Source organism: Pongo pygmaeus, chromosome 21, assembly GCF_028885625.2.
Source record: "Pongo pygmaeus isolate AG05252 chromosome 21, NHGRI_mPonPyg2-v2.0_pri, whole genome shotgun sequence".
NCBI lineage: Eukaryota > Metazoa > Chordata > Mammalia > Primates > Hominidae > Pongo > Pongo pygmaeus.
This window is the reverse complement of record NC_072394.2, coordinates 41,368,257-41,396,018: the sequence shown is the minus strand read 5'-3', so window position 1 is coordinate 41,396,018 and position 27,762 is coordinate 41,368,257. Positions and strand designations below refer to the sequence as shown.

Here is a 27,762-nt window from a genome sequence, read left to right as displayed (position 1 = left end):
ACAGAGTACTGCACTTAGAATCTAGAAACCTGTGTTTAAATTCTTGCATCACCATTTACAAACCATGTCATCTTGAATATGCTACTTAATCAGTGCCTCAGTTTCATCTGAAAATTGGAAATAACAGCTATCTAACCTGCATAGCTCTCTGCTACATTGCTGCAAAGATCAAAGATGGCACATATGAAGTGACTTAAGTCTATAAGATGATTTCAAATAACAATATGTTTACTCGAGGCTTAGCTCAGAGTTGTTTCTAAGCAGACATGGATCAATTTCCTTACATTTTCTTTATAGCCACAGATTACAGCACTAACCCAACAAATAACCTGACCATCATAAGGAAGTCCTGGCACACGCCTGAGTGTAGGGACACTCATGATACAAGTGCATCAGCATTTTATGTGGCAGACACCTTCCCCTGTTATAGATCTTTTTTGCTGTAGCTAAGTCAGGAGAGGGAGGAAGGCATCATTTAACTCTCTTCCCTTTTGTCTGTCCATGAGAATGAGACAAAAACAGGATTCCACAGCCATACCAATCCTGATTAGAAGGGTGTAGAAACTGTTACATTGCCTGCCACTGGACCAGGAAAATGGGATAATTGTCAGTGTCCTCTTTTGCCCCTACTCTAGGATATTAGATGGCTAAATCACTGTCAATACACCCAGCTGATGAAATGAGGCCCATGGGGCCACCAGAGTTAATATTGGGAATGAATATAGGAACATACACTAACGCCTCCTTTGGTAGACAAGCAGAGTACCAGAGTACCAAGGACCTACTGAAATAGTTCAGGCTGCTTCTTCGAAAAGAGAAAAGGCAGAGCATGTGCAAAGGCCTGCTATTTCTGGCCAGTTTCCTCACTCAAACTATAGAGTAACATCAATATTCATGACGCTGAGGAAAGTTAAGTGGATCTATTTTCTCTTCTATAGTTTGGATCATCTACTTCTTCCTCACCCTGATGCTATTTTAAAAACCTTCAGATATAGATATCTATATACCTATATCTATTAGGTGCATTTATTTGTGACATACTCCAGATTTAAAGAGAAAAGTGTCAGAGAGGGGGGAAAAAGTACAGAAGCACAAGTTTATATTTATTTAATGCTAAGAACACAGATATTCTAAAGAGATAAACAGAAAGTAGTTTTATTTTTTCTAAATAGGATTTTGATCACAAAAATGCTGGTGATTCAAACCTTTAAAACAGAAGAGCATACAACCTAAGAAAAATGCAAAACATATTTCATCTCTCACCTGAATTAGACTTAGAACACCTAAGTATTCTCCTTAAGAGGAGATTAATACAGTCACGTGTTGCCTAATGATAGGGATACATTCTGTGAAATGTGTTGTTAGGCGACTTCCTCCTTGTGCAAACAGCACAGAGTGTACTTACAGAACCCTAGATGGTATAACTTACTACACACCTAGACGATATGGTATAGCCTGTTGCTCCTGGGCTACAAACCTGTACATCATGTTACTGCACTGAATACTGTAGGCAACTGTAACATAATGGTATTTGTATCTAAACATAGAAAAGGTATAGTAAAAATACAGTATTATAATCTTATAGGACTGCCATCATATACGTGGTCTGTCATTAACCAAAACATCATTATGTAGTGCATGACTATTAAAATTGTGCAAAAAAAAAACCCCTGTATCCATAGTGTTTAAACCATAAAACCAATACCTGGTATATACATGACAAAACAAAGCATGTAAAATAATATGTAGCCTATAGAATTCAAAGACAACAAAGGTGACAAAGTCAGGTAAAAGAAAGGCAATTAGGGACAGAAGATATTTTTTAAAGCAGGAAGCTGATGATGTCCACTGTAAGCCTGGAAGAAACCAGGAGTCTGAACACGGAGCAGTTACTGATAGGAAGGATAAAGTGCTACATCTCTAATAGCAAGCAAATTAACTCTGCTGAAACTGCCAGAATGAAGGCCAAGGTGGTTTTCAGTAAAGAGTGTTCTCCTTGACAGCACAGCCAGCATGTGGTTGAGCCGGGACCTGATACCAGCGAAGTGGAATTGCCGCTCTTTGTTCAAGTTTCTAAGTGAGTCACTCAAGTACAGTTCCAGGTGGGGGGTGCCCAGGTACTTGGGATAGCCAGGACTGTGGAAGTCAGTGGTTCTGATGGAAGCGGGAGAACCAGTGGAGCTTGCCACAGAGCCTTGGGAAGACACAGAGGAGGAAGACTTCAAACTGGAAGATCTCGATACAGACATTTTTGAGACTGGTGACCCTTCTGCAGATTGAGTTCCTCGAGGAAAGAGAATGTTCTCATCCATGTCAGTCTGAGTAGTGGTCGACCTGGACCAAATCATGGTTTGAGAGCTTGCTATCCTGGTGATGACTGCAGTCTGGGTCCCAGCACATGCTGTGGTGATGCTGGTTTGTGTTCCCACCTCACTCACACTCAGCCCTGGCATGTCCTCTCCTGGCTCTGTTTGAGTAGCAGCGTCAATGGCCTTTCTGCTCTGGAGCTCGTCCCTGCGGCTGCTGAAGTAGTCTTCCTCACTAACAGTGGAGGACTCACAGTCATGGGGCTTGCGCTCTGCCTTGCCCTCTGCGGGCATCTCTGGGTCCAGGTCCGCCTTCCTGGGAGTACTTGACAGCCTAGCCAGCCGCATCCGCAGCAGGTTGCCCAGGGTGAGCTCCTTGGACTGTGGTTTTCGGTTGGTGAGGTGATCAAACTTGTTGCTGCTCTGGAAGTGAGACAGGAGTTTGGGGCTGATGGGCTTGGACTGGGCATACAGGATTCGGAACTCCAGATCAAAGTGTTCAACCACTTGGCCAGACAGAATTACCAAGTTACTGCTGTTTAATTTGCCATCCGTCCATGTAAAACTTAAGGATTAAAAAGAAACAAACAGCAGCTGGTAAGGATGAGCAATTTTGGTTTACTCACTGTCCATCTGAATATAGCACAGGTATCTTACCACATAAGGGTCACAACTTTGGTGGTATCATACCTACCATCTGCATGTATTTAACTAGCCTTAACACATATATAACATACATGTGTGTTACCATAAAAGTAAAAAGGCCAACTGTTTAACAAACACAGTAAATGCTCAGCCTCAGAGGGTTTTTTTGTTTATTTGTTTGTTTTGAGACGGGGTCTTGCTATGTTGCTCAGGCTGGTCTTGAACTCCTGGGCTCAAGCAGTCCTCCCACCTCAGCCTTCCAAAGTGCTAGGATTACAGGCATAAGCCACCTCACCTGGTCCTTGCCTCAGAGTTTTGAAAAACTGGAAAGGGGGTCGGGCGCGGTGGCTCACGACTGTAATCCCAGCACTTTGAGAGGACGAAGTGGGCAGATCCTTTGAGGTCAGGAGTTCGAGACCAACCTGGCCAACATGGTGAAACCCTGTCTCCAGTAAAAACACATAAAAAATTAGCCAGGCGTGGTGGTGCATGCCTGTAATCCTAGCTACTCGGGAGGCTGAGGTGGGAGGATTGTTTGAACGCGGGAGGCAGAGGTTGCGGTGAGCCGAGGTCGCACCACTGCACATTCCATGACTGGGCGAGACTCCATCTCAAAAAATTAATTAAAAATAAAAAACAGGGCTTCTAAGTATTTAGGCCAGCATCCCCATTTTAAAGGTAAGAAAACTGTTTAGGCCAGCACCCCCATTTTAAAGGTAAGGAAACCAGATAAAGGGATTATCACAGTGGGGAGCTACTGCTGGACTCCAGATCAGACCCTAGGCCCTATGAATTGCTAATGCCCTGCTCCTTGCTACTGTTGGAGTGGCAACATCAGTGGCCTTCCTGCCCTCAAGCTTGTCCTTGTGGCTGTTGAAGTAGTCTTCCTCACTAACAGCGGAGGACCCAGTCATGGGGCTGTGCTGCCATTTTCACAAAACACTATGGCTCAAAACATGTTAGAGCTGATTAGTGGCCATATGCCCTTGCCTGTCCAGTGTCCCTTCCCCGCCTCCCTCCTCTGCTAGCAGAACTCACACCCACCTGTACCCCAGAAAGCTTTCATTATCATACTCTCTCCAACCACAATAGGGGCAGGCATGTGGTCCACACTGGCCAGAGTATCCTATTCCCTTGGATGCAGGGATTCATTCAGGGTGGGCATGTGATCCCACCAGAGCCAAGTAATTTTTCAGAGGTTTCTTTTTTCTTTGTCAAATGGATTCTGACAGAAGGGATTGATAGTAATTCTGAGTGAAAGAGTTTCACCCTTTGGGAGACAGCTACTAAAGGCCATATAAGAAAGCCAGGATCTGGCTGGGCGCGGTGGCTCACGCCTATCATCCCAGCACTTTGGGAGGCCAAGGCGGCCGGATCACAAGGTCAGGAGATCGAGGCCATCCTGGCTAACATAGTGAAACCCCATCTCTACTAAAAATACAAAAAAAAATTAGGCGGGCCTGGTGGCGGGCACCTGTAGTCCCAGCTACTTGGGAGGCTGAGGCAGGAGAATGGCGTGAACCCAGGAGGCAGAACTTGCAGTGAGCCGAGGTCGTCCACTGCACTCCAGCCTGGGCGAGACTCCATCTCAAAAACAAAAAATAAAGAAAGCCAGGATCGTTGACTTCAAAGGGAGAGCCTGCCTAAGAACAAAAGTCAACTCGAAAACATCAGAACCAGGAGAGTGTTCTGATCAGTGTGTGGCTCCTACGTCAAGATGAACTGAAAACCAACTGTACCTTTCTATGCTTCCTTCCGGGTTCTTCGAGTCAGTATGTTTGAGAGTTAGCTGACACTTGCCATCACCCCACTAATGGTGGTATTTGTACCAGAAGTAGGTTTCAAATAGAGATCACAGAACACAGTCAACTCTGTCTCCTGTAACCAAGATATGGCTAATGCAAAGTCCCCCTGAAAACTGCCTTCAAAGCCTGAGAAGGAAGACTCTTTTGAAAGCCTTCAATGAGGCCGGGCCGGGCGCAGTGGCTCACACCTGTAACCCCAGCACTTTGGGAGGCTGAGGCCAGCAGATGACCTGAGGTCAGGAGTCTGAGACCATCCTGGCCCACATGGTGAAACACCGTCTCTACTAAAAATACAAAAATTAGCCAGTCATGGTGGCATGCCTGTAGTCCCAGCTACTCGGGAGGCTGAGGCACAGGAATCGCTTGAACCTGAGAGGCAGAGGTTGCAATGAGCTAAGATGGCGCCACTGCACTCCAGCCTGAGCAACAGAGCAAGACTCCATCTCAAAAAAAAAAAAAAAAGACAGCCTTCAATGAGATAATGTAAATAAAGCACCTATCCAACACCAAGATTATAAAACGTCCTTAACAAATGGAAGCTATCATCGTCATCAATTTCATTTGGAGAGGGTAGTTTTTATATTTTAGAACAGCAAAAGTCCATTTGTAGCTAAGTTTGGTTAATATAGATAAATCCTACTTGGGTTAAAAACAAATTTTTTTAATGAACTTCTTACAAAAGGAAATTCCAAGAAAAAGAGTTCAATTTGTTTTTTCCCACAGCCTCTTTGGTGAAGAAAGTTCAAATTTTGTTCTGAGCAATGAGGGTATTGTTTAAAAAGAAAGGTGTCAAGATTTTCTTGATCTTACTGCCTCATCTTCCACAAGCCTTCACATTTCTACCTTTACCCAGGGCTGACATGTAATTATCACTCAGGGTTGTGTGTTTCTTCAAAAATGGGGTTTTCTTTTTAAAATTCTACAGACACACCTCATGCAAACCATTAGACAATCTACTGCAGAGGTGGCAAAACATACAACCATTGGAGCCACATACGTAAAAATGGCACAAATTCTAGAGATTCATGTAAACCACTCATTATCCCCACCCTCTCTTCAACCTCCCTGCTCTCTACCTTAAGATGCCATTGCCAATGTGAGACTTCAAAGGTAGGTCAGAAACATAATCAGCATTTTCTAGACTAAAGCGCTAAATTACAAGGCTTGAAGCAACGTGGAGGATTTGAGTCTAAAGCTGACAGTTCTGGCTCTGCCTTCAACACTAATGGAGATGCCTGCAACTACTCCTACCTTCAAGTGAGCAGCGCAAGCTGGGTCCAGATCCCTAAGGAACCAGGATTCCAGATTGTGTGTTGCTGTTAACCCCCAATTCGTCCCCTGCAGACCTGGGCCAAGGCTTGAAATCTAGGACTTGCTGACTGTGTTGTCTCAATACAAGTTCAACTTCTGCATTTTAATCTATGGACTACAGGACAGGGGAAGTGACCCACACCCAAACTGCCTCTAACAGGAGGCTTTGATAACCAGCTCCTATACACAGATGCACGCATATCAGAATGCATGGCCATACAGGCTCCCATTGAGAGGAAAGGGCTTTTACCTTTATATGACATGCTGCTTCTGAAGAGTTTAGATTAATAAGCCTTGGACGGGTTAGAAACTTACCTGTAGGAGCCTGTTGCCACACGGATGCCATCAATCAACGTGAACTTTTCGTGAACCTTCCCAATAATCTTAGTTCCTGACCTTGCATAGTAGATATTTCCTGTGATAGTCCGAACTGTCATCAACTGTTGGCAGGGAGTGGGAGAAATATAAACGAACAATTCAGCAATACTCATCCGGTGAGCAAATGGTTAGGATAAAAAGGCTTAGTTTACAATTCCCAGATACAATTATTGGCAGATGCGCGGCTTAGGGTTACCATTTAGTGACAGTACACATGGTACACTAGCCAGACAGTTCTCAAGCCTCAAGTTATGTTACTTCTACATTCGGTCCATCTTCTCATCTGTTCTTTTCTTATATTTACTTTTGAGACCCTTAGTTCATGTGTGTATGTGTTCTAAAAGAACACTCAACCTTTCTGGGATACTAACAACAGAATCCAAGAAATGATTCTGAAGCAAAATGTGTGGGATAAAATCATCAAAGAAAACACGCTAGTAATAAAGAACATTTTAACAAAGTCTGAAAGAAGCTAAGCTTATCTTCCTCCAACTTGTTTGTTTAATGGCATCACATTAGAGTAACAGTCCATCCTCACTCACCCTCAACACCATAATGGGTATGGAGAATAGGAACACAGGACAGGCCTTCTCTAGTACAGGCCTGCTGAGGCAGAAACACTCCTATCACATGTGGCTTAACAAGCAATGTCACATCTCCTACAAATACATAATTACCAAAAACGTACACTGGTGGTGGTATGCTGGGGCAATATACTGCACATATATGCATAATTATTCCTGTAAAATGACACACATAAATGTATAAACAATGGCATACAAAATACTACAACAATCTGCATTCTCTGGAGCAGACCAGTGGCTCTATATCATTAGAAATCTTACACATTTAAATTAAACATGTAAGATTTTTGTTTGACTCTTTGATTCCATAAACATAGAGAGCCCCTACTATGTGCCAAGCCCTGAAACAACAGAGATGTAAGGCATGCTCCTTACCTTCAAGGAATAGAATAAGAGAGAGAAAACTAATTGAATGATTTAGAAACTACAGTAACACATAACAGCATCCAGAGAAATGAAAACCTATATCCACACAAAACCTCTACACATGTTCACGGCAACTTTATTCATAATAGACAAAAACTGGAAATATCCAAATGTCCTTCAGTGGCTGAATGGTATAAGATACCATACAATACTCAGCAATGAAAAGGAACAAACTGTTGATACATGCACAACTTGGATGGATTTCAAAAACATTGTGATGAGGGAAAAAAAGCCAATCTTGAAAGGTCACATACTCTATAATTCCATTTACAAAATAGACTGTAAATGACAAAATTATAGAAATAGAGAACAAATTAGTGGTTGCTAGGGGTTAAAGAGAGGGTAGTGATGTGACTATATAAAGGAGCAGGAGGAGGGAGATCTCTGTGGTGATGGAAACTTCTGTCTGGATATGCATGCATGATGACAACATGGCACAAAGCTGTATACACACATTGTACCAATGTCAATTTCCAGGTTTGACATTGTACCATAAGTTACATAAGATGTAACATTTGGGGAAACTGGGTGAAGGGTACATGAAACTTTTCTGTACAATCTTTGCAACTTCTGTTAATCTATCAATATTCAAAATAAGCTAAAAATAAAACACAAAACAAAACTATGGCAAGACATAATGCCACTTCTGTGGTCTTCTTACCAAATGTGTAATCTGAATTCAACTTTGATAAAACATCAGACAAACCCAAATTCTACAAAAAATTGGCTAGTTTTTTTTTTTGTTTTTTTTTTTTTTGAGGTGGAGTCTCACTCTGTTGCCCAGGCTGGAGTGCAATAGCACGATCTCGGCTCACTGCAACCTCCATCTCCCAGGTTCAAGCAATTCTCCTGCCTCAGCCTCCCGAGTAGCTGGGACTACAGGCACCTGCCATCATGCCCAGTTAATTGTTTTGTATTTTTAGTAGAGATGGGGTTTCGTCATGTTGGCCAAGCTGGTCTCGAACTCCTGACCTCAGGTGATCCGCCCACCTCAGCCTCCCAAAGTGCTGGGATTACAGGCGTGAGCCACTGCACCCAGCTGGCTAGTATTCTTTAAAGGTGTCAAGATCCAGCCAGGCGCAGTGGCAAATGTCTGTCGTTCCAGCTACTTGGGAGGCTGGTGATGCAAGAGGATCAATTGAGTCCAGGAGTTCAAGACCAGCCTAGGCAACATAGCAAGACCTCATCTCTTTAAAAAAGGAAAGGGGGGGTGGGGGTGGGTCAAGACCCTAAAAGACAAAGAAAGATGGAGAAACTGTTCCAGATTAAATGACGTAAAGGAGACTTGATAACTAAATGTAAGGTGTGATCCTGGACTGGATTGGATCCTGGACCATAAAAAGGGCATTAGTGGAACAACTGGGAAGTGTATAAGTCTGTAAATTAGATAGTATTGATATCAAGTTTATTTCCTGATTTTGTTATTTGTACTGAGGTTTGTAAGATGTTAACATGTGGAGAACTTGGGCGAAGAGTATTCAGGAATTTCTTATATTATTTTTGTAACTTCTTTATGAATCTTAAATTATTTCAAAATAAAAATTGGAAAAAAAGAAACGACTAGGGAATGTCATAGAGGTACACCTGGACTTGGTGGGAGGCGAGCTTTCTGGAGGAGGTGATGACCCCTGAGCCAAGTCTTAAAGGATCAACATATAATAAGCATAAAAATACCATATGGGCAGATTAGGTGTGGTTTTGTGTATCTTTCCCTTTGACACACATCTGAATGTTGTACATGCCTCTGTGATCGTGGCCAAAGCACTTGTGAGTGCCTGCACATCAATGTGTGACCAAGTTCCTACAGACAGCACAACCCAACATTCTGAACCAGCTACAGAGGCAGAGCATGGGGAAATCAGCCCCCATACGGCAAGGGCACAAATTCACTAGCACAGAGAGGCACAGGAGACACAAGCAACCAGGGAAGACAGTGCTTCTCCAGGAAGGAGGTAAAACTACAAAAACTGGGGAGGCCAGATAAATAGGCCTTCTTAAACCTCTCTACAGAGGATCTGGACACCTATGAAGGCAACAACCAACAGTAGGCAACTGAACCAGTGCCTGCTCATAGATTTCTGTCTAGTAGATAAATCAGAGAAAATCACTTGATCGAAGTTGTGGCCAGAACAATTCTGTGATTTCTCTGCTAATGCACAGCCTTAATTATAGAAAGAGTGCCTTGAAATTAAACAGTGATACCTTCAATTTCTTCACCTGGCTAGCTGATAATGCTCTTTTCCATGCCAAAGTGTATCTTCCTTGGGTCCACCTGGCCTCATTTTCTAACCACGTGTTGGGTTACATGGCTGTCTCATCTCAATTGATCTAGAAACCCCAATCCTGTCTTTATCATGAGGCAACCAACAAGAACTCTGTGGGAGAATCTGAATTCTGTAACCCAAATTGCTTGGTAATAATAAGGTGGTAAGTTAGAGTCTCTTAGGCAGTAACTTACAGTACCAAAGACTAAATTCGTTTCGCTGACTGCAAAAACCTGGTGCATAATAGATACTCAGATAGGTGATGAACAAATACTCAGATAGGTGATGAACAAATAAAGTTCTGAAGCTCACAGGTTAAGTTGCTTAATTTTTACACTTGATCTTAGCCAAAAGGCTGAGAAGCTATGGGTTGTTTAATTTTTAAAAAACAAATTCTGGGCCAGATATGGTGGCTCATGCCTGTAATTCCAGCAATTTGGGAGGCCGAGGTGGGTGGATCACTTGAGGTCTGGAGTTTGAGACCAGCCTGACCAACATGGTGAAACCCTGTCTCTATTAAAAATACAAAAAATTAGTTGGGTGTGGTGGCGGGCACCTGTAATCCCAGCTACTCAGGAGGCTGAGGCAGAAGAATCACTTGAACCCGGGAGGCAGAGATTGCAGTGAGCTGAGATCATGCCACTGCACTCCAGCCTGGGCAACAAGAGCAAAATTCCATCTCAAAAAAACAAAACAGAACAAAAAAAAAAAAAAAAAAAATTCTATAATAAATATGACAATTTTTCTTGCTTCTTTCCATGAAAGTGACCAAGCTAGCTATGTTGTATAGGCTTCCACTGAAACACTTAGATTATTTTCAGAATCAGAGAAATAGACATAAAATCTAATTTTACAATAATGAGAAATGAACAGCAGCAGCACGTGATAGTGATTACAGACACTGGGGTTGGAGGCAGACATACGAGGAGGCAGACCCTAGGCCCACTACTTTGCAGTGATGGACACTTGGGTTCTCTGTGTCACTATTTCCTGGTCTAAAACACAGGTGCCACTTACCTGATAGGGGCTGCTGTGAGGATTCAGTTACATAACATTTGTTAAAAGCACAGAGCAGGCTGGGCGTGGGGCCTCATGCGTGTAATCCCAGCACTTTGGGAGGCCGAGGCAGGCAGATCACCTGAGGTAGGAGTTCAAGACCAGCCTGGACAACATGGCAAAACCCCATCTCTACCAAAAATACAAAAATTAGCCAGGTGTGGTGGTGCGCACCTGTAATCCCAGCTAACTGGGAGGCTGTGGCAGGATAATCACTTGAACCTGGAAGAGGGATGTTGCAGTGAGCCTAGATTGGGCCACTGCACTCCAGCCTGGGCAACAGAGTGAGACTCTTTCTCAGGAAAAAAAAAAAAAAAGCATGGAGCAGTGCCAAAGACAGAGTAGGGGCTCAACAAATACTGGTTGCCATGATTAAAAGGGCAGCTTCCTGGAGCTACTGTCAAAAGCAGCAACTTCCAGGGTGGCCTTCAGGCCTTCAACAAGGGAGCTGGTCGAGGCTCTATTAAGAGGCAGGACAGTACAGGGGAGAGGCCAAGGTCTTGAATCCTAACATTTCTTTTAAAGAGCTTAATTGAGATCTAATTCACAGATCATACAATTAACACAAATTCTGTAGTTTTTAGTATATCCATAGATATATGCAACCATCATCACCGTTAGTCAATTTTAGGACATTCTCATCAGTTCAAAAAGAAAGTGCTAAAATAAAGTACCCTTTAGCAATAATCCCGTCCTTCCCCCAACTCCCCAGCCCGAGGCAACCACTAATCAGTGTCTCTATAGATTTCCCTATTCTGACTTAATGGAATCATATCATATGTGGTCTTTTGCAACTGGTTTCCTTCACTTAGGACATTTGCAGGTTCATCCATGCTGTAGCATCTATCAGCACTTCATTCCTTTTTATGGTTGAATACTACGCTATTGTATGAATAGACAACATATCATTTATCCACTTATCAGTTGATGGGCATTGGATTGTTTCCACTCTTTGGCTTTATGAATAATGCTTCTATAAAACTCATACACAAATTTTTGTGGGGGCCTATATTTTCATTTCTCTTGGGTAGACACCTAGGAGAAGTGCCAGGTCACAGGTACTGTTCATTTTCTGTAAGACCAGGCAAATGACTTTGCTCACAGCCTCAGTCCCTTCCTTGTAAACAGGGATACCACCACCAGCACCTTGTAGATCATGGATGCTTGGTCATATTTGTTGACTATGGTGAAACTGGATATAGTGTACCACAAACCTTTTCCTGTTCAGGATGAACTTTCAGATCCATGCACATATCCAAAAATTGTGAGAGGAGAGCCTGGTCCAGAAGGATATACACAGCAACTCCCTGTTTCCTGCATATTTCTTGCAGGTCTCTGAAGATGTCGATGTCTGTGAACACGTCCATTACCACTGCAATCACCTACAGGTGAAACAGGGAAGAGCACATGATCAGCTTATAGGACACCACCTTACAGCACGCTGTCTGGACTCTGGACTCCACTCAGAACTGGGAAAAAATCCCTATCCAACAGTTATCCTTCCCTCCTGCTTCTGCAGTATTGGTACCCCCCTCACCATGGACTCTTTTGCATCTCTAAAGACACTTGGGCCCCGTATCCTAGAAATCTTGACTTGGCCTAGCTAACAATCCCAACTCCATGCTGGCAGGTTTCTCAAAAATACAGATCAATCCACTGCCTTGCTCTCTTATGAACCTGCTCCATTCACCTTCTATTCCTCCACTACTGTCTTACAGGCTTAGTTCAGACCAGCAAGCTGTCTGGTTCTGTGGGTAACACACTGTCATCTTTGGCTTGTTGCTTTCCCCACCAGGCTTCAGTTTGCTGTCCGTTAAACAAGTAAGTAAAACCTTAGATTCTCTCTGAGGGCCCTTCTGGAGGGTAGCATTCTCGAAATCTATTTTTTAAATTACTGTCTGGTTTTGAATCATAATCTCTGACTTTTTTAAGCCCTGTCCCATTCACCAACAACTCATGACTTGAAAGCAATCGAAGCAGGCCCATGGATTCTCCCTTCTTCTGCCTCCCTAACACTGCATACCACATTTGTTAACATTCTGTTCTTTCCACCAGCCAGGCCTGATCAGCTGTCTGTTGGGCAGGTTCTAACCAAATGGCTTCCACTGCACTGGCCTCTCCTCAGTAAAAGGTTCTCTCTGCAGTTCTTTGGTATCTGTCCACAGTGCAAGCCCACAGCAAAGAACAGGGAAATATTTCCTAAGGATTCTGCCCTTAAGCTCAGAACAGGCCTTTCTTCTCCCCAACAACGTGGCTCCATTCACGCCTCCCAAGTGATTTTCCACACCTAGCATCAGACTACAATTAAGAGCTGCCTTTTAGCCACGCAATCTTGGGCAAATTACAGCTGTTTCAAATGTCTGTTTCCTTAGCTGCAAAATAGGGTTGTATCGAGAACTAAATGACTATGTTACATAAAATGCAAGGTACAAAGGATCCCTTAGTATCTGCTCATTTATTCACTTTACCAGTCCAGAGCTGGAGCCGTCCAGACAGTTCAACACAGGGAGACACCTCCTAGCTTTCCTCGCTGTTTTAAAGACAGGCTGCTCCGGCCACAATGCCTCTAATCACACCCTTTGCAGGCTTAAAACCAAGGTCCTCAGCAAACTCCTGGCAGGGCAGTGGGGTGTCCAAACATCCAGGCTTAGAAACAGGTCCTGACAAACTGAGTCAGAAGTCGGGGGTGTTAACTAAGGAAGCCGAGGCTTGGGGGCTCTTCTGTAGTCTGGAGCTATAAGGGTTTCTCCTTCCTCCCCATTTCAACAGTAAAAGCCTGTCTCTCAGAATCATATTAACTCTTTTTCTGAAAGTTAGGATTATTCATTTATGGGTTTCACTCCTTCTACTGCAGCAAAGGCTCTTGAATGGGACTGATTCATTTCTGTGGTCCCAGAGGACTCAGGACAGTATATGACAGTCATTACTCCTTAAGGATTTGGGGGATTAAGGAAGGAATGAAGAGACAAAAAGGCAATTTGGCTGTCTTTCTCCAACACTCCAGGGCCTGGTCTACTAGGATATGAGACCCTGAAACACCAGTTCCTGGGAAGTCATTGCTGTGAGGGGGTCGAGAAGACCAGTTACTATCCTGCTGCCTTTCCCTCCCCACCCCTTTTAATGATGCTCTAAGCTGTGGCCTATTCTTGGTAAAGGGCATGGCTTCAGCCATGAACACAGTGATTTAAAAAATGAGAAACGTTCTTTCTGAATTTGTGGCATCCTCTGAAGTTTACATCCTCCACTGGCTTTGCACATCCTATTCTGACAGTCCTATTCATCCCACTCATTCGGGTCATACAGCAGGAATTAAAGGCAAAAGGTCTGGGCATAGAACCCAGCTCTACCACCTACCAGCTGTGTGACTCTGGGCAAGTGGCTTAATCTCTCTGAGCCTCAGTTTCCTCCTCAGGAAGATACAATTAATAGCATCTGGGTCAAAGGGCTGCTGTGAGGATTAAGTGAAACAAAGCATGGAAAGGGCTTAGCACACGGAGGGCAAGGCAGGAAACAGGTGCTATTATGCAGCCAGCACCTCCTCAGAGCCCGCTGTGGGCTGCACACTGCACTAGGCAGAAAGACGGCTATGAGAAATTTGACATAGACCCAACTTACCTCAAGGACAGGACACAGGATGCAGAGAGGCAAAATGATATATACAGCCTAAGCAATTAAACTAAGGGGGCTGGGCATGGTGGCTCATGCCTGTAATCCCAGTGCTTTGGGAGGCCAAGGCGGGTGGATTACCTGAGGTCAGGAGTTTGAGAGCAGCCCAGCCAACATGGTAAAACCCCGTCTCTACTAAAAATACAAAAAATTAGATGAGCATGGTGGCATGCACCTGTCATCCCAGCTACTAGGAAGGCTGAGGTACAAGAATCACTTGAACTCGGGAGGTGAAGGTTGCAGTGAACCGAGATCACACCACTGCACTTCAGCCTGGGCAACAGAGCAAGACTCCATCTCAAAAAACAAAACAAAACAAAACAAAAACAAGGTGTCTCCTCCAGTGGTGGACTATGGGCACTATAGGTACTCAAATGCTTACCAGATAAAAGCAGGGAAGGCTTCCTGGAGGAGATGGCATTTGAGCTGAATCACAAGGACAAAATTTGGACAAGGGCATGGGAGAAGTGAAGGGAGGAGAAGGCATTCCCGCAGGAAGCCACATGATGACAGAGCAAATGGTAGGGAATGACAGGGTATGTACCAGTCTGGCTGCAACGTACAGCATGCATGAAAGGGAGCCACGGGACATGACTGGAAAAGATGGACGAATGAGCAAGATCACAGAAGGCCCTGAATGCCAACCAAGGAATAAGTTTCAAACTTCCCCACATTGCCTGTATAAGAGTAGTGGGTTCAAAGTGAAGAATCCAACAGGATGGAAGAAACTGATGCCAGAAGAGATTGGTATAGGTCAGAGATCTGGCCCCACCTCCTCCAACACAGGACCTGCAACATGGCAGTCACGTGGATATTCTTTAGGTTAAGCAACTTCAGTAAATGTTTAGGAGGACTAGAGACCAAATGAAGAAAAATCAGTAACACGGCAGAAGCAATGAGGGTTGCAGACGAGGGAAGGAGGTCATGGGAGAGCCGAGTAGTGGGCGACACGGGCTGAGGATGACAGGGAGAGGGATATTCAGATACAAGGAAACAGGAAACACAAGACAAGAAGCAAGAGTGAGGGGTGAGCTTCGAAACGGATTTTGAGGTGGCAGTAAAACCTTCAGAAAGAAGTTTGGAATATGCAGGTGTACAAATGAGAGTAGAGCTCACAGGAGAAAGCTAAAGAGGAAAACGCACACACCTGCTTGCCTCTCTGATTTCCCACTCTTCTTTCAAATCTTCATTGTGGACCCAATCGAGGCAGGCAGGTGTTGAGCACTGAGGATCTAGTGTCAATCCCTGTCCTCGAGAACGCAGTCTAATGAGACAGGAGACAAGCCAGGGGTAACAGAGTGTGATTGGCCAACGGACACGTTGCCTCAGTGCTACTGGAACAGAGACCAGAAAAACCCAGCCCAGCTGCTGGATTAGAGACCTGCTGGAGGCAGGGGCATGGGCCTGGGGGCCCACAGCACAAGGCACGGCCAAGCTGAATTTTGATTCACCACTTAACAAAACAATTGTGCAACACCTTTGTTATATGGTGAGTAAATACCTAATTTGCTATTTGTTCCATTGTTTGGTTTTAAAGCCTCACCCTTTCCTGCGCGTTGGATTTGAACACTAGTCCTTAACACCATCAGGGTGCGTAGAGTTGATGGAGGTTTTTTTCTTCCCCCGACTTCCCCCACACCCAGCAACCCCTCCTTTCTTACTAAAGCAGGACTCTTAAAAATATTCATCTATTTTTTTGTTTCTGGAGATGAAGTTTCACCCTGTCACCTAGGCTGGAGTGCAGTGCTGTGATCTCGGCTCACTGCAACCTCCACCTCTGAAGCACAAGCAATCCTCCCACCTCAGCCTTCCAAGTAGCTGGGACTACAAGCACATACCACCACACCTGGCTAATTTTTGTAGACATAGAATCTCACCATGTTGCCCAGGATGGTCTCTAACTTCTGAGCTTAAGTGATCCACCCACCTTGGCCTCCCAAAGTGCAGAGATTACAGGCATGAGCCACCATGCCCAGCCAAAAGTACTTGTCTTTTACAGAGGAAAAGTCCACAGTCCTACTGTAGAAGCAATCAGCAGGGAAGTCTTCCTTCAAATCCCCATCCCCATCCCCCTATTCCTCTGTGTCCCAGCCCTCATGCAACCAATCCCTGCGTAGCTGAAGTAGACCTGGGGCTAGACTGAAGGGACACTCTCTTCACTGAGCTGAGCAATGACCTGGACTCATCCACTAACCGGCCGAGTCCTGCTTTCCAAGCCAGGATGCATCTCCTAGGTGTCCGGTGCTCATGCTGCAGTCTGTGGGTCCAGAAATACACCTGATGTGTATTTGGCCACTGCTCCCACTCCTGGAGGCAATAATGTGTGAAGGACAAAGGCATGTCTGGAAGGCAGGCAGCCCTTGCACATCAAGTGCCCACAGTCATGGCACTCTCCCAGTCTGTGCTGCATGGAGCCCACCCACTCTCTAAGGACTAGAAAGTCATGAGAGTGACTTTCAAGAGTCCCTTCCAGGGTCAACACTCATTTGTAATTTGCAACTCAGTGCAAGTCAGTTACAACAGGAGACGTGAGGAGGACGCATCCAGCTGGTCAGGGGCATAATGGCCGGCCTGCTGACCAGGACCCCACTGTTCCCACACTTCTCCAGCCGTATCTGGAGCAGCTGCACCTGTGTCCACTCCCACATCATCATCTCAGGTGACAAATCACAAGCCTACCTCTCTCAGTCCTTCTACCTGTCCCCTCCTGATTTGTACCAAGGGACTTGGGAACCTATGTAGTTGAACAGCAGACGTCATGATGGCCTTCTTGGTCTCTGGGAAGGTCACAGACCCTGTTTATGTTACTTGCCACATAGAACTGAACTCTTTTCTGCTTGCCTTCTTGCACAAAAGCTCAAAAGTGCTATCTATAGATTTCAAAACCCCATGACCTGTCACCCCCAATTTACAGATGAGAAAGTCAAAGCTTGGAGAGGTTAGGTAACTTGTTCAAGGTGACAAACTTAAGCAAGTACAAGAGCTGGAATTTCAACCCAGGTCTGTGTGACTCCGGAGCCATCTTAAAAAAAGTACTATGCTCAGTATTTTATATAATTCCAAACAGATTAATGGGCAGTTTTTCACATAACTGGAAGCTTAGAACGAACACTAAAGGATCAGTGGCGTAGCCCATGAAGTGCATGGGCTCAAGCTCACCACGGATGATTGACACTACCTATCTCATAGTGTTTGCTGGCAGTTCCTGGCATATGGAAAGCCCTTAAATGGCAGCTACTCATATTCTTAGTCCCGATTCTGTCACTATCCCTGGACAAGCCATTCCATCTGAGAGTCGGTGTCCTTGAAACAAGGAACCCTTCCAACTCTGCGAAGTCAGTGATTCATACACACTCAATGGGCAGGTCTGGGCTCTGACCAGGCACATGTGCAGCCCCAAGAGGCCCCTCAGGGCCAGTCATTCCAGTTCTCATTCCAGCTCTTCTTCCTCTGTGTGAAGCAGGAAGTTCGTACCGATCACCCCTTCTCACTACACCTCAGTTTCCCTCCCTTCCCTCCCAGAGTCATAAAGTGAGGTCAGGTGTGCAACATGCTTGGAATTCCACTAAAGATCTGCACACATTCAATGTCAGCCTGTGCTGCGGTCAATAACATCCTGGCTGCTGCATTCCCCCAGCTGACCACATGGCCTCCATTGATCCTTTACTTCCTCTCCTGACTCTCTCGGGACCCTCTTGCTAAAAAAGCAAAAGATATATTTTCTCTCCATGTATTACATGTTTTAATAGAACAGAAATAATCTCCTTGGAATTTTGTTAAAAACCTTTAAGTAACTATCTTGACATCTTTGGGGTTTAAAAACAAAAAACAATGTAAATTCCCACAGCGAAATCTAAACTTCCTTGTGTACACTGTTTTCCCTCCGTTTCAGAGGCTATTATCAAATTAACAATTTAGGCCAGGCACGGTGGCTCACATCTGTAATCCCAACACTTTAGGAGGCTGCGGTGGGAGGATCACTTGAGGCCAGGAGTTTGAGACCACTCTGGGCAACACAGTTGAGATCCTGTCTCCACAAAAAATTCTTTTAATTATCTGGGCGTGGTGGCATGTGCCTTTAAGTCCCAGTTACTTGGGAGTCTGAGGCAGGAGGATTACTTGAGCCTGGGAGGTCGAGGCTGCAGTGAGTCATGATTGCACCACTGCACTCTAGCCTGGGCAACAGAATGACAACTTGTCTCAAACAAACAAACAAACAAAACAATTTAAGTATCAGATAATGTGCTGGCAGGGCCACCAGAGGGTGGCGGGAGCAAAGTTTTCACTCACCTCTGGAGGGAACCGACCACTATTCAGTACTCTGTACTAGTCCAGCATGAAGCACACAAGCAGGCGGGCTTTTCAAAGGGGAGGGAAAAGCACCAAGAAGTTAGGGGTTAGGGGGAGGAGGGCTTATCATTTTGAATTGTTTTTATTTTATAAGTATGTAAAACATTTGCCTAGCTCCAAAATCCAATTTACAAAACAAAGTACTTTCAAAGATACTTAGCTTCCATCCTTGTCCCTCCCTCCCCATTGAGATAATATTTCCAATAGTTTTTGTTTATTCTTCCATTTTTTTCAATATAAACAAGTATACATAGGTGTATATAAACATATTTGTTTTATATAAACAAGTGTATTATGTATATATCTATGTATATGTGTTTATATCCCCCTATAGATAAAAGGTAGCATGGAATACTACACATTGTTCTAGACTAGCGTGGCCCAACAGAACCTTCCAAGATGACAGAACTGAATCTTTATTTAATTTTAATCCATATAAATTTTAATAGCCTCATATGGCTACCACATTGGTCAGTACCATTCTAGATACCGCATATCAGAGCTAGTCCTCATTCCTTCTTAGAGCTACAGGATATTCCACTGCAGAGACGAATCGGTTTATTCACAATGATGAACTCATCCTCTACTGATGAACACCTGAACTCTTTCCTGTGTTTTGCTATTATAATTAGTGTGGCAACGCATGGCCTATTGTCTACAACTATTCATATTTTTGCCAATGTATCAAGATACAGAGAAGTGGAAGTGCTAGATCAATGGGTAAATATAACTGGAATTTTGCTAGATATTGCCAAATTCCCTTCCAGAGGTTATATCATTTGCATCAAGAATTTTTTTTTTTTTTTTTTTTTTTTTTTTTGAGACAGAGTCTCACTCTTGTTGCCCAGGCCGGAGTGCAATGGCACGATCTCGGCTCATCGCAACCTCCGCCTCCCAGGTTCAAGCTATTCTCCTGCCTCGGCCTCCCATGTAGCCGGGATTACAGGCATGTGCCACCACACCCAGCTAATTTTGTATTTTTAGTAGAGACGGGGTTCAAGATTTTTTTAAGCCAATATACCCACTATATTTTTGGTTTTTGCTTTCTTTTTTCCTGAAATAACGTACCCTCTATCCATAAAGAAGTCAGAGAAGAATCCTGCAGCTTCATTACTGTCTGCTAGACGCTAAGGGAAAAGAATAAAGAAATGGCAGACAGAGGCCAGGCACGGTAGCTCACGCCTGTAATCTCAGCACTTTGGGAGGCCGAGGAGGGCAGATCACGAGGTCAGGAGCTCGAGACCATGCTGGCCGACACGGTGAAACCCTGTTTCTACTAAAATACAAAAAATTAGCCAGGCGTGGTAGCGGTCACCTGTAGTCCCAGCTACTCGGGAGACTGAGGCAGGGGAATTGCTTGAACCCGGGAGGCAGAAGATGCAGCGAGCCGAGATCGTGCCACTGCACTCCAGCCTGGCGCCAGAGCGAGACTCTCAAAAAAAAAAAAAAAAAAAAAAAAAAAGAAAGAAATGGCAGACAGAAAGTAGCATGGTGGTTGCCGGGGCCAGGAAAGGAGGGTATGAGGAGCTAGTGTTTAATGGGTACAGAGTTTCACTTTGGGAAGCTGAAACAGCTTTGGAGATTCGGTTAGTGACAGCTGCACAACAGTGTGAACATATTTAATGTCACTGAACTGTACACTTACAAATGGTTAAAATGGTAAATTTTGCTATGTATTTTTTACCACAATATTTTTAAAAAGAAATGGCTAAATTCTAAAATCCTTAACCTGACACATGAAATCAAAAGGAAGGGATAAATAGTAGCAACACTTCAGTCCAGTGGGTAACGTCCCATAATGATTGATGCACTAGTGAGAACTTCTAGGCCAGTGGTTCACAACTGGGGGCGATTTTTCCCCCAGAGGGCATTTAGCAATGTCTGGAGACATTTTTTTATTGTGGTAAAATAGATAAGTTTGCCATCTTAATAATTTTTAAGTGTACAATTCAGTGGCAATAATTACATTCACAACCATCACTACCATCTGTTTCTAAAACTTTTTCATAGCCCCAAACAGAAACTCTGTGTCCATTCATCAGTAACTCACTATTTCCCCCTCTGGAGACACTGAATATCGTGACTACCTGGGGTGAGGGATGCTATTGGCATCTAGTGAATGGGGGCCATGGATGCTACTCAACATCCTACAATGCACAAGACAGCCCCTCAGGACAAAGAATTATCCAACCCAAAAGGTCAACAGTGCTGAGAGTGAGAAGCCCTGCTTGGGGCTGACATGAGCATTTGGAACAGAAACTGATCACACCACACAGGCTCTACTGTAATGCAGAGGAAAGTTGTGCAAGAACAGGAAAGCTTAATTCAGATACATCCAAGTAAATGCCAGGGGCCCCCAACAGATTCCTTAGCTGCTACTCCTCCTGGCAGGGCTCTCTGGGAACGCAATGATCCCCACTAACTAACGCTCAGGTTATCAAGAGGATGCCCGAGGGTGAGGTCATAGCAAAAGTGGCCTCTTAGGAACAAAAGAGCATAGGGAATAGGCACTGGTAAGAAAGGTGACTCTGAGGAATTGGAACCTCCTGGTGGTACCAGCTTTGCCTCTGAACTCTCACTCAACAAACCAGGAATAGCCGGACAGCCAATTCATAAGCACATTGCCAAAATGAGGCTATGTAGCCCTTCCAGGCAGGGGGCCACAGCCCAGCCAAATCCCAATTCACACAGCAACAGAGGCAAAAAGCTGAATGAGTCATCAACAGATACAGTGGTGGAGGGGTGGATCTAGAGCAAGTATGTAGGGAAAATATCCTGTATAGTTCAAGATTATCCAAAAACTTCCTTAGGAAGCAAACATACGGGTTCTCTAAAGGTTCAAAACAGTATTTCCTCCAATTTTGGTGAAGCTCGCCTGAGCACCTGGTAAGCAGCCAGCTTGTATTCAAGCCATGCTATATGTAATTGTGTTTTTATTTATTTTTTAGAAACAGGGTCTTGCCCTGTGACCCAAGCTGGAGTGCACTGGCATGATCATAGCTTACTACAGCCTCCAACTCCTGGGCTCAAGTAATCCACCTGCCTCAGCTTCCTGAGTAGCTGGAACTACAGGCACATGCCACCATACCCGGCTAATTTTTTTACTTTTTGTAGAGACGGGATCTCGCTATGTTGCCCAGGCTGGTCTCAAACTCCTGGCCTCAAGGAATCCTCCAGCCTTGACCTCCCAAAACACTGGGATTACAGGCATGAGCCACCGCGCATGGCCAAACCATTTGTTTTTAAACACTGTACCTCATTCAGTGTGGCAGAATGCCCACACTTTGAAAGGTATATAGAAACAGAGTCAAGGAAGGGGTTGGCAGAGTCACAACCCCCAGGCACAGCCACCCAGGGACAAATACTTGCTGAGTGGAAAGGCAGACAGAATCACTTGAACTACTTTTCTTCCTATCTACCACTCCCTTCCCCCTGCCCTTTATTTCTCCTCAAAGCATGTAGCTGAATGAGCAGAGGTGCACATAATAGGTCCCTACAATATTTACTGAGCATCTTTTATGTATCAGACACACTGAGTGATTCTGTGTGGTCAGAGAGCTGCTGGATAAAACCTATCCCAGAACCAGCCCTTCAGTCTGCAAAGCCAGCATTAGGCCCTGCCATTTACCAAGTAACCCTGGCTTCCTGTGCCTATACTCTGGTCAAGGAGCCTCGTATCCTGGCTCCTTCCAGAGACATTCCCGAAGATGCAGGATGGTCCTCAGACCACCTCAGTGAAGGCAAATAAAGCTGCATGGAGCAAACACTGAGGTCCGACCCTGCTCTACTGCAGCCTGGCCCCAACCTCTGGGGTTAAGTGGGAACCTTCATGTGGCATTCAAAGTTCCTTCATTCACCCACCAAAAGATTCTTACAGATCCCTCTGCTCCAGGTACCAGAAACATCTATCTGGCTCTATCTTTCCCAGGGAGAGGAAAACACACTCTAGTTTACAAAACCTAAACCCAGAGACCTATGTTCTCCTGGCATCATGAACCACCTTCCCCACTTGATGGGTTGAGGAGGTTCTCTGCCAGCCTTAATGCCTCCTCCTCTAAAAACAGACCACCTCGTTTTCTTCCTGAAAAGGACAGGTCTAGTCATTGTCATTTTCCTGTTTATAGAATACGCAACATGGAAATTAAAAAGTCACAATCTTCAACTGTTACAAACCTTCAGCCTGTTGAAAACTACCAAAGCTCCAATCCTTCCTCATGGCAGGGAGGCTGTATGCAGCAGGGATTAGGAGTGTGGGCTTCAGTGGCTGGGCACAGTGGCTCATGCCTGTAATCCCAGCACTTTGGGAGGCCAAGGCAGGTGAATCACTTGAGCCCAGGAGTTCAACACCAGCCTGGGCAACATGGCAAAACCCCATCTCTACTAAAAACACAAAAATTGGCTGGGCGCAGTGGCTCACGCCTGTAATCCCAGCACTTTGGGAGGCTGAGGCAGGCAGATCACGAGGTCAGGAGATCAAGACCAGCCTGGCCAACATGGCGAAACCCCGTCTCTACTAAAAATACAAAAATTAGTGGAGGGTGCCTGTAATCCCAGCTACTTGGGAGGCTGAGGTAGGAGAATCGCTTGAACCTGGGAGGCAGAGGTTACTGAGAGCTGAGACTGTGCCACTGCATTCCAGCCTGGGCAACAAGAGCAACTCTGTCTCAAAAAAAAAAACAAAAAACAAAAAACAAAAAACACCCTACAAAAATCAGCTGGGCATGGTGGTGTGCTCCTGTAATCCCAGCTACTCGGGAGGCTGAGTCAGGAGAATCACTTGAATCCAGGAGGTGGAGGTTGCAGTGAGCTGAGATCATGCCACTGCACTCCAGCATGGGTGACAGAGCAAGACTCTGTCTTAAAAAAAATAATAACAACAACAACAAAAAAAAAACATGTGAGCTTCACAGCTGGAACTAGACAGACTTGGGCTTGAGCCCAGCTCTGTCCCATGCTAACTGTGTGATCTCGGGCAAGTTACTTAACTTCTCTGTGCCTGGTCTTTTCTTAACTGTAGCCTCCTCCCAGTGTTGGGAGGGTTAAATGAGGTAATTCAGGTCAAGGGTTTAGCACAGAAACTGACCCATTCAAAGTGCTCAATCATATCACCATTAGGTACCTTTGCATCAGAACACAGATGCAGAACAGCTTCTCATTTCATCCCGAAAGCAGTCTGAGAACTACACCTTCATGGTCTAGATTTCAAAGGATGTGGTCAAGGTAACACAGCCACTCCCTTGTCCACAATGCACGCCCTTAAACAGTGGTAGCACTTAGCCAGCCACCAGATCTGCTGTCACCTCTCCCCACCCGAGCACAGGCTCCTGAACCCTCCACAGGGAGTGTGGTGGTTAACAGTGGTTCAGACATTCTGTGCCTCAATTTGAGTACAGGCTCCTTCATTCTCTAGCTGCATGACTTCGGGGCCACTTAACTTCTCTATGCCTCAGTTCTATCAGCTGTAAAATGAAGATGATAATCGCACCTTCCTTGGGATTACTTAGAACAGTGCCTGGCAAATAGAAAGCATTACTTTTTTTTTTTTTTTTAAAGAGACAGGGTCTCCCCATGTTGCCCAGGCTGGAGTGCAGTAGCCATTCACAGCATGGTCATAGTGCACTACAGCCTCGAACTCCTGGGCTCAACCGATCCTCCTGCCTCAGCCTCCTGAGTAGCTGGGACTACAGGCACATGACACCATGGCCTGACTTTTTTTTTTTTTTTTAAACAAAAGAGACAGCCTCTGGGACCTCAAATTCAGCACTGTCTCAAACCCAACTCATTTAAGCATCCCTTACCCCAGCTTCCTCTCCTACCACTAATCCGCTGTGGGGAATTTGGCTGCCCCAAACATTCCAGGTCCTTAAACACTTGTGGGCCAGCCCCCATACCCTAGGTCTGGCAAGCCCCACCCAGCTTTGAGGTCACTGCCACTCCGGAGACTTTCTTTCTTTAGCCCTTTCGGCAGTACCTGCAGCAAACTCCTCACTGCTTCCCATCAGCACACTGTCCACTCTCAAGTGTTGGCAAGGATGATGCCTTCCCCTGTGGCCCCAGCCATGGTAGTGTCTGATACACAGCAAGGAATGAGTAAGCAAATAATTTGGCATCTATCAGACACACTGAAAATACTCATTGGATTTTTTTTTTTCCGAGACGGAGTCTTGCTCTGTCACCCAGAGCTGGAGTCCAGTGGTGTGATCTCGGCTCACTACAACCTCCACCTCCCAGGTTTGAGCAATTCTCCTGCCTCAGCCTCAGCTGGGATTACAGGCGCGCACCACCACGTCCAGCTAATTTTTGTATTTTTAGTAGAGACAGGGTTTCACCATGTTGGCCAGGCTGGTCTTGATCTCCTGACCTCGTGATCTGCCTGCCTCAGCCTCCCAAAGTGCTGGGATTACAGGCGTGAACCACTGCGCCCAGCCAATACTCATTGGATTTAAAGGTAATGTACCACCTTTCTCAGTTAAAACTGCCCAGGTTCCAAATATAGCATCTCGGAGGGAACTGTGGGTAGCTAGACTAGGGCAGCAGGTTCTATCTGGAAATGTCAGTATTACAAAATGCCCGTGGGATGAGGGAGAGTCTGAGCTCCCGGCTCCATCCCCTCCTCATGCCAGCAAGTGAGTTTAATAGTTTCCCTCTGGCCTCTAGCTCCAGTGCCCTTTTGCTATCACTAAAATTTGGGGCAGGGCAAAAGACTAGAACAATCCACGGCTCTCACTATACAGACCAGTTCTTTACATTTTTCAGGTTCCAAGTGCTCAAATTCTACTGGAGATGAGCTTTGGGAATGCATACCTACACGAGTCTGCCTTTTCCATCTTTTTAATCTTCTCACTGAACCCGCAAGGAAAATGTCTGCTGCATCAAAAAACCCTCAGCCCACCCAAAGCACCTCAGGGCTGGTGAGAGCCTAGCTGCAGCCCACAACCACTCCCTCAAAGGCAAGGCACTAGGTCACTGTATCCACTACCACTGCAACCCCATCAGTCAGGGAAAGAACATTAAGAACATTGGTGAGAGTCGGGGCTTGGACATGTCAACCTGACAATGCGCTGGTATCTTCACCCACAGTCAGACACACTCAGGTACAAGCCCTAACAAGTCTTAACATGGCTGGGGCTTTATCTGCCATGTCCCTGGCACAGGCAGATAGCTAGGGAGCTGGGCACTGCCAGTCAGCAAGCAACCTGACCATGGCTCCAGACCAAGGTGTCTGCCACAACACTCTATGTGCCACATCCACCTGCAGGCTGCCTTCTTCCTCCTTGATCCCCAGCACCCTGCTGCAGCTTTATCGAGGCTGGCAAGCAGACAAGACCTCCACTGCATCCACGACCATGCCATACTAAGAGTCAGACAGTAGGACCAAAACCCACTATGAATACAGAGGCCGATCTAATGCAAATGTATCTGCATTTTAGGAGACCACTGCAATCTGGCACAGACCCAGCCTATGGAAAACAAACCCCTTGCCCCAGTTTCCCCTCCAGTCTCTGGCAGTAGAAAAAGCTGCAGGGGGCCGGGCGCGGTGGCTCATGCCTGTAATCCTAGCACTTTGGGAGGCCGAGGCGGGTGGATCACCTGAGGTCAAGAGGTCGAGATCAGCTTGGCCAACATGGAGAAACCCCGTCTCTACTAAAAATACAAAAATTAGCCGGGCGTGGTGGCGGGCACCGGTAATCCCAGCTACTTGGGAGGCTGAGGCAGGAGAGTCACTTGAACCCGGGGGACGGAGGTTGCAGTGAACTGAGATCCCGCCATTTCACTCCAGCCTGGGCAAAAGAGAATCTGTCTCAAAAGAAAAAAAAAAAAGACAAGAAAGAAAAAGCGGCAGGGCTCTCACTTTGCAACTCTTGTGTTTATCTGCTTTTTACAACATAAGATGCATGAAAGTAATTAGCAATAATAATTGATTCCTAATGCCCCGTAGTTGTCTCTGGAGACCATCTTTCTGGAACTTTCCCTACGTAAGTTGTTTGGTAATGAGTCTCCTAAGAAGCTCCTGAAAGTGGGATCTAGCGTTGGCTGACAGCCAGGGAAATCGGCAATTTTCCAAGTTTGATTTTAACTGAAATTTGGAACTCAGAGTACTTCTGATCCCTCCTTCAGGGATATGAACGTTAGGAGATGGAACCCGGGCACAATTCGCATCCTTGGGAACCGAGGCTTTCCCACTATCCCCTGCCACGAGGAGCGGCCCGGGGGATCCGGGGGAGACACACAGAGTGGGGTGTGAGTCGGGGACCCTGGGACCACCTAGCCCGCGCTTCCGGTAGGGCGCAGAGGAGGTAGTGGCCCCAGCCCGTACTCCCAGCAGGCCTCAATTTCCCATTCTTGAAGGGGGTCTCTCGTGCGACCCAGGGCCCTGGAGGGCCGCTCACCTCTCGCGCCGAGCGGAGCTGCTGGCGCAGAGCGTCCTTGCAGCCGTAGGGGCCGCCTTCGCCCGCGCCGCGGGGCTGGAAGTGCGTCTCGACGCGCGTGGCGCCGCGGTAGGCGCCCTGGTAGAAGGCGGGCCAGCCAAGCTCCAGCAGCGGTGGCTCCAGGTCCGACTGCTCGGGGAAGTAGGTGCCCGACGAGCAGTCGTGCGAAGAGCCGAACGAGTCCTCGGCCGCCGCCGCCGCGCCCTCCTCTCCCGGCCTCTCCGCCGCGCGCAGGATGGCGTGCACCTCATCGGGGTTCAGGAAACGAGCCAGGCGCTCGCGTCGCAGGAAGGCCGCGAAGGCTTCGGGGCCACCTGCCACCAGCTCCTCCACAGCCAGGCGCCGTGACTCGCTGAACAGCTCGGTCGGGTTGGGCGGCCCGCACGGCGACAGGCAGACGGCGGGCAGCTCGTCCAGGCCTTCAGACAGCAGAGCCATGGCGGCGCTCAGACTCGACAGCCCTCGGACAAGAGCCGGCGTGCAGGCCCACTTTATAGGCAACCTTTGAATCAAACAGGCCCGCGCCATTGGCCGCACCTCCC

The 27,762-nt window shown here is 46.0% G+C and overlaps 1 protein-coding gene across 1 annotated transcript; it reads right to left on the bottom strand.

The window, feature by feature from the left end:
* Positions 1–1,086: 1,086 nt before the first annotated feature.
* On the bottom strand, positions 1,087–27,762 carry FAM83D (family with sequence similarity 83 member D). The gene is made up of 4 exons (XM_054467525.2): positions 27,182–27,762; positions 11,990–12,157; positions 6,383–6,507; positions 1,087–2,871 (listed from the first exon to the last, which is right to left on the bottom strand). Exons 1-4 carry the CDS (start codon positions 27,746–27,748, stop codon positions 1,890–1,892), a joined length of 1,842 nt encoding a protein of 613 aa, XP_054323500.2. The 5' UTR covers positions 27,749–27,762; the 3' UTR covers positions 1,087–1,889.

Bases quoted from the DNA above. Each gene is read 5' to 3' on its own strand.
- FAM83D (XM_054467525.2), bottom strand. From the start codon at position 27,748: ATGGCGCGGGCCTGTTTGATTCAAAGGTTGCCTATAAAGTGGGCCTGC. The intron at 12,158-27,181 runs GTGAGCGGCCCT...TTTCACCTGTAG, and splicing joins AGCTCCGCTCGGCGCGAGAG to GTGATTGCAGTGGTAATGGA. The intron at 6,508-11,989 runs GTTTGTGGTACA...CCCTGCCAACAG, and splicing joins TTCATCCTGAACAGGAAAAG to TTGATGACAGTTCGGACTAT.